Raw genomic sequence first — 12,813 nt, 5'->3', positions numbered from 1 at the left:
CAGAAAGACTATTTACTAAGACTGCATGTATTACTTTATTAAAATTCAAATGTGGTAACAATGGTATTTTTGACTAGGAGACTTGGAAAAATCCTATGTTCACAGATTTTTTTAAGGACAAATTTAGTATTCTTTCGATACACTAGTTTTTATTGAGCTATAATAAATCTCCCACAAAAGAACTGATAATTTAAACTGTGTACCATGAACTCTATATCTATTTGTATATGTTATATATTGATTCTCATCATATTAACCTAGGTTATCAGTTAGAGACCTGGGTTATCTTGGAAAATAGGAAAACGAGAACTCGAGTTTCAAATCTCTTTTTGATTTGAATATAGGCTTTGGAAATAGACACCTAAATGTAACTCCTTACACCGGTCATCGTAAACTACCATCGCAGGCATGTGGTCTCAGTTTACTCTTTTCTACTCAACAGAGGCCTCTATTCTCACCATTCTTCCTGTTAATTCATAAAGAACCACCCAACATCTGAGTTGGCAGTCACAATCCCAAAAGAGATAGAAGTGAGAACAGTGTCAAGATATTTCCTGCCTTTTGGAAGCGCCCTATTCCAGTCTAAGCTGCATCTGATGAAAATTCAGGAAAAATCTTGCCTCTTTGGCACATGTCAGATCTCCCCCACCGTTAGCCACCTTTACCTGCCGAAACATCTCTGGGATATCATATATGTATGTTGTCCCTAAGGACTGTGCCTGGAACCTCTTTGATTGAAGCAGGTCTTTGGTCACATATGGAGTGTTGATTAACATTCCATGTAATGGTCCCTGTTTGTCTCCGTATGCCTGAAACATGATCTGCAGGAAAAAGAGGATGGCATGGGGAGTTAAAAGACAGGGGGAAAAAGTCAGATCAGCTGCCTAGAGGGACTTTTCTTCACAAATGTTATTTCTTGAAACACATTTTTGGTGGGTTGAGTAGCTAAGATATGCCTCTTAACATTGGGTACATGGTGCTCTCACCTCTCTACAGATTAACCAACTCCAAAAGATGGTATGTAACCAACCACACATCATACTTTTGAAATCAACAAGAAAGCACAGTGTAAGTTTCACATTTCAGAGACAGACTGACAATGCTTGCCTTCTAAAGTGACTTGAATCCCATATATTCAAAAACAAAGCATGTCAACTAACCAGCTAAGCAGTTCTAGTATTTAAGTTGAGGAACAGCTAAGCACTAAAGAGAATTCTGTTCTTTCCCCAGTGGTAGAAGGCCAGGTTGAGGCTCTACCAGGTCACCTACACTTTAGTCTATTTGATTAGAAGGTGCTTCATAAGTACGATTAGCTATATAAAGGCTTCAAAAATTTCTGACACAAGTGGATTTCATCCATCCATCTAGCTAGCTAATTCTTGTTAGCTCATAAGACACAGGCTATAGTAAAAAAGAAAAAAAAATTTATTAAAAAATATATATAAAATATACATACATATTTCCCCCAGTATACTATGTCTACAACTAGTGAATAGCTCCTGCAATACCTATATTGTCACATAATAAAATCACTACACCAGTTTTTAATTATTTTAACTCAAGTATTTCTAGAAGAGTACTTCATATTTCATATATTTAGACAGTTTTATTTGCTTATGAATATTTATAAGGGATGCCATTATTTCAATTCAATTAATATTTATTGAGTGCCCAGAGGTTGTATGACACTAAACTAGGCACTTTATGCATGAATACACAAAACATAGATTCCCAATGCAGTGAATACAAATGCAGATTGGGATGTGAGGGTATGTGTATATACCCACATACTTATTCAGGCCTTAAGTCTACCACTAACGAATAGATTTGCAGATCTGCTAAACAGGCATTAGAAGAGAATTAAGTACTCTCCTATATCCTGGGTACAGTTCAGTTAACTGAATGCTTAGCCCTTTAGATCAGAGGAACAAATGTGTTCTACTGACTTGTCAATCAGGTCCTATTCTGGGCAAAACTTGTCTTGGGCTGCTTAAAGCCCACCAGAATGGAGCTCCCAATCCTCTTGCACATGACCAATGAAGAAAGTCACCAGGTGGGAGGTAGAATTAGCATTGTCTTAGTAATGTGAGAGGTAGAAATCATAATGTTTCAAGAGGTTCAAAGTGTTAAGTGAGGCCAGGGTGTTAGTATGTGAAAACTGGACTTAGAGGAGATAACCCAAATCAAAATAAGAAAAAAAGGAGCCAAAGCAGTAGGTTCTTGGAACTACATTCCAAGATAAGACCTATAGGTCTTATCTTTCTATTAGATAGAAAGATAGGTACAGTTTTGCAAGGTCTGGAATAAAGTCAGGCTGGTCATTTAAGCAATATAACTGTAGGTACGTTCACTGCTGGTGGGAATTTAAAATGGTACAACCTCTTTGGCAAACAGTTTGGCAATTTCTTATAAAATTAAACATATACTTACTATGACTCAATAATTATACTCATATATTTACTCAAGAGAAATGAAAATATATCTACACAAATATTTGTAAATGAATGTTCACAGCAGCTTTACTCAGAATAGCCCAAACTGGAAAAATAAAGCCTCAAATGTCCATTGACTGGTGAATGGATATAAAAATTTTGGTATATTCACAAAATGGAACACTACTCAGCAATGAAAAAGAACATACCCATAATCCATGCAACATGGATGAATCTCAAAAACACTATGCTGAGCAAAAGAAGCCAGACACAAAATAGTACCTATTGTCTAATTTCATTTATATGAAATTCTAGGACAGGCAAAACTATAATAATAGAAAACAGATCAGTGGATGCCTAGGGCTGGGGCTGCAAAGGAGAATAAGAAAACTTTTGAGGGTGTCAAGGGTTCTCTATCATGACTGTGATGGTGGTTACACAGGTGTGTGCAATTTCACAATGAATTAAACTGCACACATAAAATGAGTGCATTTTATTACATGTAAGTTCTAGCTCAACAAAGTTGATTTTGAAATGTGTATTTCCCTCTTACACTACACATTGGAAATCAACTGATTTATGCAGTGGATTACTCAGATCTCTCTACTATGACTGCCTGACATCAGTGTTCACTACAGCTAATTCCACAAAGACTATACAAGGGAAATTAGACAATCTGAAACTCAAGCCAGTCAACCTTGCTCCTTGTTGGCAGAAAGAATAAAAAATTATTCTGGAGCAAGAGGTTGATAGCAATGGACAGCATTGGAAGCCTCTGAATGGTCACTTATCTATGTTGTCTGTGTTAATTCCATTTTCTACTATAATGGCCATAGTAATTAAAACTGGTAAAGTATATGTTTTACAAGTTCATGAAAACAGGTACACATTTTATTTATCACACACTTTTCACCAGAGGCCATCAAAAGGGCTTCTCTTGCAAAACAATCTCTGATCCCTTATAATCTGCTCCCTTAGAGGCTGGTACTTACTTTATGATGGCACAAATCATAATCATACAAGAGAGAAACTAATTATCCACCTTCTTCCATCATGAGGTAAATTTCTTGAGAAGAGAGATCACTTTTTAATCTTTGTATCCACTGCTTGGTACATTATATGTGGTCAATAAACGTTAAATTAATGAACAAATGAATGAATGATACACATGGTTCTATATTGTTTTAAATTCATATAATGACTCACTAGAGCAAAGAAAGGGAAAAAACAAATTGGCAAGAAGCATCAAGTAGGCTTTCAGGGTGCCAGAACTGAGTTAGAAGCTGTTCCTTTTGTGGTCTCCCTCCTCTAGTCGTGGGCTTGAGTTCACGCTTGGCAATGGCTGTTGAATCTCAACGGAAGAGCCTCAGGGAGACCCCCTTCCTTCAGGGCTTACTAAACATGCCAGACCCATGGGAAGAGGGGTGCTCCCTCAGGCTAAAGGCAGCTCATTCATTCTTTCAGATACTTAGTGAGTGCTTATTTTGTGCCCGGCACAGTACTAAACCCTGATTGAAGGCATCTGCTCCTTTCATGCCCCTGTGTCACAACTACCCAGCATGAGGGAAATCTAAGAGCTTTCTAATAAAAGAAAGGCAGGGGGAATAGTTATGAAGAACAAACGTATTTATCAAAAACATTAAAATCTCAAGTGGCCATCTTATTTTTCACAAGAATAGATCTGCCTTGAAGTCACTGCATAAGTTAATTAAAAACATTCCTGCCCATGGAAAGCTTTGACTGAAAATGTCTTTAAGGTTGTCCTGAAAACATCAAATGCAGCAAAAAATTATTGAATACTCTTTCTCTTGCTCACCCCTTGCACTCTTGTGCACACTTTCTCTCTGTTTTAACTGTTCACTTCTCACGTGATAGGTTTCTCTGACCATCTAACTGGGAATCAAAGCACAAAATGAAAGGTCGCTCTGACAACTGTCCAAACCTAGAATTTTCATCTTCAAAATACCGGCAAAAAATATCTTTTCTTACTGCTGTTCCCAGATTTAAAGGGACATATATAAAAACAAGAAACACATAATCTCTTTCTGTCACCCAGTGCATAGAACTGAATGAGACCTTTGTGTACACATACAAAGGAGCAAGTTCACCCTTTAATGAGAAGAGAGGCACTTCCCAAGTTCAGGCCAGAGACCTACAATTAACATCCCAGTTCTTAAAAAGATGTGAGCAACGGTGAACTGACCTAAATCCTGTATCATAGCAAATGGCCCAAACATTGAGAAACCAAGGTGGCACAACAGATTAAAAGGGAATTCTTTGTTATCACAGAACCAATCTACTTAGAAAGTCACTTTCCATTTTCATATTCTCAATTCTTCTATCTGAAAAAATGGGTTAAAGTTTGCCACTTTGCTCTTTTATAGATATATGATACTCTGAACTCTCTGAAGGAAAGATAATGTATGTAAATGGAATAAAGGGTAAATAAGATAAAGTCACTGCTTGATATTGCTAAAGCTATTACTATATTACGTTGAAACTTTCCTTCTTTGAGATATTTCATATTTCAACAACTCCCCTTCCTTTACTTGCCAATGAGTGGTCTAAATAGGCTGAAAATGGGAACAAGGACAAATCGGATCAGAAAAGACAAGACTGCTCAAGTAGCCGAAGAGCCCTCTAAAACAGAGCCCTAAACTGCAGTTACCTGTGGAGTCAGGTTCACTTGGCACCTGTAGGGCTCACCAGTACATGACAAAAGGTTAAGGGTCTCATAACATCCATGATTAGGACAGTGGCGCATCTTATGGGGCAAATGAAGTGTTTCAAATTCATGCAACCCTTTAAGCTAAGAGAGGATAACCCCACTAGGTGAAACAATGGGATTTGTGAGTTTGGGTCTTTCTGTAACAAGGACAAGTGGCTTCTCTCTAGGACCAAGTCAAAACTTTGAGGAGCCTGCTTGACTACTGTACCTGTGCGGTCCTGGAGTCAGTCACTTCCTTGTACAGGCTGATGTCCAAGTAATAGCCAGACTCGTTTGTCAGGAAGAGGCGGATGGGAATTGCTTTTCCAGTCGGTGTCAGGCGAATGTTGATTTTCAGTTCTGCCTGGAGGACACGTAACTTCCACAGCCGACTTCCATAGCGCATTACCATGCTCCGCACAGACTCCTCAATCTGACACAAACACAACGCCAAGCACAAAACTTAAATCCCTTGTAACTAGGACCTGTTTTGGGTCTGCCCATCTTTGGGAAGGGAGGAATGGGAAAAGATGCTGGCTTCCGGAGATGTGTCCTCCATGCATTCCTTACAAAAAGTCACAGAGTTTCTCCCCAACCCTACTCTTGCTTAGAACAAGTCAGGGACAATTTCATGCTGGCCTGGCATTTGAGTGGTTTTCTCTGGCTCACGACACCCAAATCCGCGCAACTCCCTTCCCCTTTCCCAATTATATTCATATTGTATGTCAAAGATCTGCGATATCCAAAATTACAAATGGGATTTAAGAGAAAGCCCCAAATAAGAATAAAATCTCTAGTTAAACAGCTATTAAGTAGCATTTATATGCACAGTAACTATGTTTCATTGCACTTTCAGGACCTTAAATCAGCATAGCAATTACCACCATGAGCTTTTTTCCATACAATTTTATTAAACTTTATAATATATGCTTCTTGGTAAATTGCACAAATTAAAGAAAGGCAAGTTGTAGGTGGTGCTAGAATGTTCTCTCTAAACAGAGCTCTGAAACTTGGTCACTGCCAAGTCCAACTGGGACTTAAGTAGATGGGGCAGATGTTCCCTCGTTGCTCTAAGCTTTATATCAAGACAGCTTAGTACCCCTAGTTTTCAGGGGTTGGCGAGTTATTTTAACCAAATGGCCTTAGATGTGATTTCTCCTTATTGACATACTAAAGCAAAAAAGAATTTTTTTCCAATAGCGCTACAGGCAGCTAGGACATACTACTCAAAATTAATGTTTTCTTAAATTAAGTATCTCTCTAAAATCCTTTCTCAAGTTCTTAGAACATCTTTTTTTTTTCTTTTTTTTTTTTTGCGGTACGCGGGCCTCTCACTGTTGTGGTCTCTCCCGTTGTGGAACACAGGCTCCGGACACGCAGGCTCAGTGGCCATGGCTCACGGGCCTAGCCGCTCCACGGCATGTGGGATCTTCCCAGACCAGGGCACGAACCCGCGTCCCCTGCATCGGCAGGTGGACTCTCAACCACTGCGCCACCAGGGAAGCCCAGAACATCTTCTTAAAAAATTTCATACCACCCTTCTCTTGTGGCTCTTCAGAAGTGTGTGCCACCTTGTAGTTTTTTTCTGCTCTTAGAATGGATTTCAAGGAGTTAACATCTCTATTCCCACACTTGCTTGTTAACCAAGAGATATCTATCCATTCTTTTTTCGAGGGAACAAAAGTCAACATCTCTATATACAGGAAATTGACAGCTATCTATGATTAGAAAGACAGAGCCAGGGCATATGAGTGTTTGGAGTGGAAACAGAGAGGCTGATAGCAAAAACTCATTGAGAAATGATAGGTCATATCTACAAATATATATAGTTATATAGTGTCCAGGGCACGGTTTAAGTCTTCTAGTTTCATCAGTCCCAGAATGCTCAGGAGAACCTTTACTTAAACTGGATGATGAGACTTCATGAAACTCAATGAGTAGTCCTGTCCTTGGCTTTCCTGACAGACAAAGCAACCAATCAGTAGTTTGGAGTCTTGAAGAAAAAAAGTAGAAAACGATTTCTCAGGTCTTAGATGTTAAGTTCAAAAAGCAAAAGTCCATGCCTACAATAGGAGAAAGGGTTCTCCTATTCAAATTCCAAAATAGCATGAAAAGGTTAGAACAGAAACAGAGAGCAACCTGTCTTTATTACACCTGAGATAAAAGGTCAAGTACAGAATCACCTTGTTTTCCTTCCTTAAATTATATGGAATGCATTTTAGAATAGAGCCTCAGGGAAGAAAACATACATAAATATATGTGGAATTCCATATCAAACAAATTCTCTTTCCATGGAAAAATACTAAAGAGAACTAAGTTAGACACTTTGGGAAGGTGTATTACTTCCCTAAGGCCACCAGGTAACCTGTGAAAAGAAGCAGTAATTTTGCCAAAATGCCCTATAATAGCAAAGTTAGTTATTCCAGATGAGAAATCCTAGGGAATTAAATAAAATAGGACTGCTGTCACAGCAAATATCATAAAACAGGTACCAACAGAAGAAGAGGAAGAAGCTTTGCATTTTTCTACTGCAAATAAGTGACCAGCATTATTAACATCGTACCACCTTCAGTTTGGGGGTCTGCTTTCAATGGTTATAGCACATTTTTGACACCATCCCAGAAACCCAGTCCTACAAGCATTCTGTAAACTTTAAAGATCAAGGGTTCAATCAGCTGACCGAGAGTACCTGTTTCCAGGTCCAAGTGCGAAGAAATATGAATGAATCTCTCGGCTTGTGTTGGCGAGTGTTGGCAGAGAAGCTAAGGAGAAATGTACCTTTGAAGGGTCCATGATGACTGTAGGCACAAAGTTGAGGAAGATGTGGTTGCAGTCAGTCCGGACATTTGTATTATTAAAAGCGACCTCCAACTCATCCATGGCTTCTAGGAGCAGCCGCTCCCCTTCATTTTGTAGATATTCAAAGGAAGCTTCCTATGCAGGAAAGAAAATCACCACCAACATTAATGTGTTTTAAAAGAGGCAATAAAGAAACAGCTGTTAAACACATGAAAGAATGCTCAACATCATTAATCATTAGAGAAATGCAAATCAAAACTACAATGAGATATCACCTCACACCGGTCAGAATGGCCATTATCAAAAAATCTACAAACAATAAATGTTGGAGAGGGTGGGGAGAAAAGGGAACCCTCCTGCACTGGTGGTGGGAATGTAAACTGATACAGCCACTATGGAGAACAGTGTGGAGGTTCCTTAAAAAACTAAAAATAGAGCTACCATACAACCCAGCAATCTCACTACTGGGCATATACCCTGAGAAAACCATAATTCAAAAAGAGTCATGTACCACAATGTTCATTGCAGCTCTACTTACAATAGGCAGGACATGGAAGCAACCTAAGTGTCCATCAACAGATGAATGGATAAAGAAGATGTGGCACATATATACAACGGAATATTACTCAGCCATAAAAAGGAACGAAACTGAGTTATCTGTAGTGAGGTGGGTGGACCTAGAGTGTGTCATACAGAGTGAAGTAAGTCAGAAAGAGAAAAATAAATACCGCATGCTACCACAGATATATGGAATCTGAAAAAAAAAAATGATCAGAAGAACCTAGGGACAAGATGGGAATAAAGATGCAGACCTACTAGAGAATGGACTTGAGGATATGGGGAGGGGGAAGGGGAAGCTGGGACAAAGTGAGACAGTGGCATGGACATATATATACTACCAAACGTAAAAATAGATAGCTAGTGGGAAGCAGCCGCATAGCACAGGGAGATCAGCTCGGTGCTTTGTGACCACCTAGAGGGGTGGGATAGGGAGGGTGGGAGGGAGGAAGACACAAGAGGGAAGAGATATGGGGACATATGTATACGTATAACTGATTCACTTTGTTATAAAGCAGAAACTAACACACCATTGTAAAGCAATTATACTCCAATAAAGATGTTAAAAAAAAAGAAACAGCTGTTATACATACTTAAGCAGTAGCATGTCACAAGTCATAAGGCACCTGCTGCAGATGTTATTACCTTTCTCCCTAGGGTCAACCCAATGACCACAGGTAGCAGGGGCAGGCAAGGGTCAGATAAAGACCTGCCAGACCTTCCTCCTGGCTCTTATGTATCCTTTCCTTCCAACAGGTGGAGATGCTGGGCATCCCCAGAGCAGCAACCCCACTAGGGTTATATCTCACATATGGCAAACAGAGCAGTTTAGAAAGGAAATCTGTTTAGAAAGGAAAAGCTGCAGAAAGGTTATAGCTATAGGATGCAGTAACAACTAACACACCAGCAAGCACCTTGCTATGTACAGAAAGCACCCCACCTCTAGATAGGTTTACGATGGGGTCACCTCTAACTTTTCTCCTTATCCTCTATCATCATCTAACCTTCTCTGTGATTTCTCTGTTAGCATGCTTTTTCATTTTCTCAAGCGAGTACTATCATGCTTCCATTACCAAGACAACAAATTAAAGGGGGGAAAAGCCCTTCATTACATGGAATATCTACTTCTGTGAGAGAAATGACTCTCAGACTTCTGCTGGTTATTGGAGAGTAGGATGAAAGGGAACAAGAGCCTTGATTCAAAAGAGGAAAACCTGATTTTGACCCATGCCTGTTTCTCTGTCCCTTCCCTCAGGGATAACTTCCCATTAAAATACAGCACCCACCTTGGTGACCAGATCAGAATGTCTGATGATTGCACGGACAAAGAACCTGTAGTCTGTCACTTCTGTGCCCACTTCCACCTTGGCTGCTCCAAGGTACAGGTGCATCTTGTGATTAGCACATGGGATGGCAGTAAGGTCAAAATTTCTCATCCGGTTCAGCTCTAACTGGAAAGCTAGGGCAGGCTCCAGGTGACGGTAGATTCGATCTTCCTCAAACTGAACGCAAGAAAAAACAGCTCACAAGAGGCAGTTACAAAATTATATTATGAAAGTGTATGTAAAAGGGATGCTTAAAAATATAAACATAAGCCATGATGTGCCAATGAGTCAAAAAAGGAGCTACATAGGGGCTTCCCTGGTGGCGCAGTGGTTGAGAGTCCGCCTGCCGATGCAGGGGACACGGGTTCATGCCCCGGTCCGGGAAGAGCCCGCGTGCCACGGAGCGGCTGGGCCCGTGAGCCATGGCCGCTGAGCCTGCGCGTCCGGAGCCTGTGCTCCGCAATGGGAGAGGCCACAACAGTGAGAGGCCCGCATACCGCAAAAAAAAAAAAAAAAAAAAAAAAAAAAAGGAGCTACATACAAGGAAAATGCTAGCGCTTACATAGGATTAGGCACTAAAGTCCTTGTTTACGTTGCAAGCTTTCATCATTTATGCTTTTACCAGTGGTGATGCTCTCCATTAAAAACAAACAAAAAACACCAATTCCCTCAGATTTCCTGTAGCATTTAAAGCCTTCATAATTCATTTTTTTAAAACAGTAAACCAGACTGCTTCACATTAATGTCTATTTCACATACCAATATTTCAGTTTTACCCAACGAGTCTAAAACGCTTACGGGTCAGTTTTACCCAACGAGTCTAAAACGCTTACGGGCAGGTCTTATACTCTTATCATTTCTGGCAGAGTAAAAAGGACATAGTAAATACTTGGAAAACAAACATCATACAATTTTTAAAAATAGAGATATTTGGCTCTGGACATCCTGTATCCATACATAATTATTTACCTACCTTTTTAAAAAGTTGTATTGACATTTACTGTATGTTTTGTTGAAACTAGACATGTAAAGGGTATATGTCCATTGAGTGAATGGAGAGAGAGAGCCAAAAACATAAGCTGGTAGTGGGAAGAAAGCAACATGGTCTGAAATTTTATATTTTAAAATTGAAAAACAAATGCTCATAAACAAGACTTGAGGATAAACGAACTGTCTGTGGGTGACAAGAATAATCCTACTAAGTACAGTAGCCCTTTAATATTACATCATTAGGATTATCCTAAGGCATAGAGATGATTTTGAAAGTTATCACTTTCTTTGGGTAGGTCAATACATTTGATTGTTTCCTAAACCAAACTCTTTCAGAAGGGAGCCTTTATTAGTTCTAAGACAGATGTAAGGCAAAGGGAAGCATACGTTCAATTAGAGGAAGGAGAATGGCAAGAAATACGGCAAAGATAAGCTACTCTTGGGCTTTTAAGGAAAAAACAAAGATTAAAAAAAAAAAAAGAGGAAAAAAATCAGTTCTTACCTTATCCCTTGCGCGGAATGTGAAAAACTTAGGGAATTCTCTCTGTGTTAAAGAAGTGGGGGAAATGTGTCAGTCCTTCATATATATGGCTCTTTGGGGATAAATACATAGTACAGAAACTGTCAAGCATCTAGAAGACAAGTGCCTAGAAAACATGTTCCTTACCTGGGCTTGGCCTGGGGAATATGCACGATCCTCTGGGTAACCATCACTTTGACCCCACTTACGAATTTGAGAACCACCACACTATTAACCTAACTTTAATAGCTACCCTCTTCTAGGGAAAGAAAAAATATGCATTTTTTCATCTCCCAAGTGGAAAAAGTCTTCTTAGGTGTTGCTCTTGGCAGAATCTGGCAAATAAGACCAATACACCTGAATTCTGCAGCACTGCAATAGTAGTTACTGGACTGATTTCCCAAGTTTCTCCTTAAGAAACTCTTAAAATGTAAACTAGCCAGACAGCATAGAATCCCCAATCCATGTTTTTTTTCCTCATTCACTCTTAAGTCAATAATTTCAAAGGTTTAAACAATGACATTTCAAGACAAAGAAAAGTGCAATATGTTACTTTGGTTCATACCACTACATGTATAGGAAAGAATGGGGTGGAACTAGTGAACGTGTAATCATTAGGTCTTACTGCTCTTTTGCAGGGCATTACACAAGAAAGCAACCAATTTACTAGAACCTTATTAATTAACAAAGATGAATTCAATTAGCAGAGTCCATTAGTTTCTCAAATTTAACTTATTAACACCAAATACCCGTTTCTCGGATGGGAAGCTCTACTGGCAGTGCTGGAATCAAGTCATTACTATTTGCCTCTATAGGAGGTTTTATTAAGGCATCTTCTTCATTATGAGTTCAATGTAATCAAACACTTATTGGTACAAGGCAGAGAGACCAGGACTAGCTGCCTACATACCCCTCAATGAACTTCAGGAACCATGAAGGAAACATGAACTGAAAGCCTTGTAGGTGGCAGGCGCTCTCATGTGTTGACCGCCGAATGCTCTCAACAACTTCTTAGGAAAGTATTGTGACCCCCCAAAGGTGAACTTGGGTCTGTCTAATGCCAGAGCCTGTGCCCTTTCATCTCTACCTCTTAAGTGTAGGGTGTCACCTATCTATTCTTCCCCTCCCTGCCTCCTCCCCCCCCCCCAGCCCCACCCCCAGCTGTGCTGTGTGGCTTGTAGGACATTAGTTCCCTGACCAGGGATGGAACCCGAGCCTCCTGCAGTGGAAGTGCGGAGTCCTCACTACTTCCCATCAGGGAAGTCTCTCTATTCTTATTTTAATCCAAATTCCTTATTTAGAGGACTTCTCTTTCATGAGACAAAAAACAAAAACCCCAGAAATTAAAACTTTAAAGAAAAAACAAAGCAAAACTTGTGGCTCTTGAGTTGATGGAGAACTTCTTGAATACTTTCCACAGGTCTTAGGCTTCACCTTAACTAAAGCTTGCACAGTTAATAAATCTTTTTACATTTTCCTTGG

The 12,813-nt window shown here is 39.6% G+C and overlaps 1 protein-coding gene across 6 annotated transcripts in view; it reads right to left on the bottom strand.

Moving 5' to 3' along the window:
• The window catches only part of ACACA (acetyl-CoA carboxylase alpha), a 208,601-nt gene that overhangs the window by 21,181 nt on the left and 174,607 nt on the right, over positions 1-12,813 (bottom strand). For all 6 annotated transcript variants that reach the window (XM_082861297.1, XM_082861299.1, XM_082861296.1 and 3 more), the window contains 5 exons: positions 11,314-11,355; positions 9,783-9,998; positions 7,918-8,073; positions 5,369-5,572; positions 666-821 (listed from right to left, as the gene is read on the bottom strand). In XM_082861297.1, the coding sequence (XP_082717423.1) occupies positions 666-821; positions 5,369-5,572; positions 7,918-8,073; positions 9,783-9,998; positions 11,314-11,355 (774 nt within the window). The remainder of the gene's footprint in view (positions 1-665; positions 822-5,368; positions 5,573-7,917; positions 8,074-9,782; positions 9,999-11,313; positions 11,356-12,813) is intronic.

Source organism: Leucopleurus acutus, assembly GCF_964270905.1.
Source record: "Leucopleurus acutus genome assembly, chromosome: 19".
NCBI classification, from domain to species: domain Eukaryota; kingdom Metazoa; phylum Chordata; class Mammalia; order Artiodactyla; family Delphinidae; genus Leucopleurus; species Leucopleurus acutus.
This window is presented reverse-complemented; position numbering and strand designations above follow the sequence as displayed.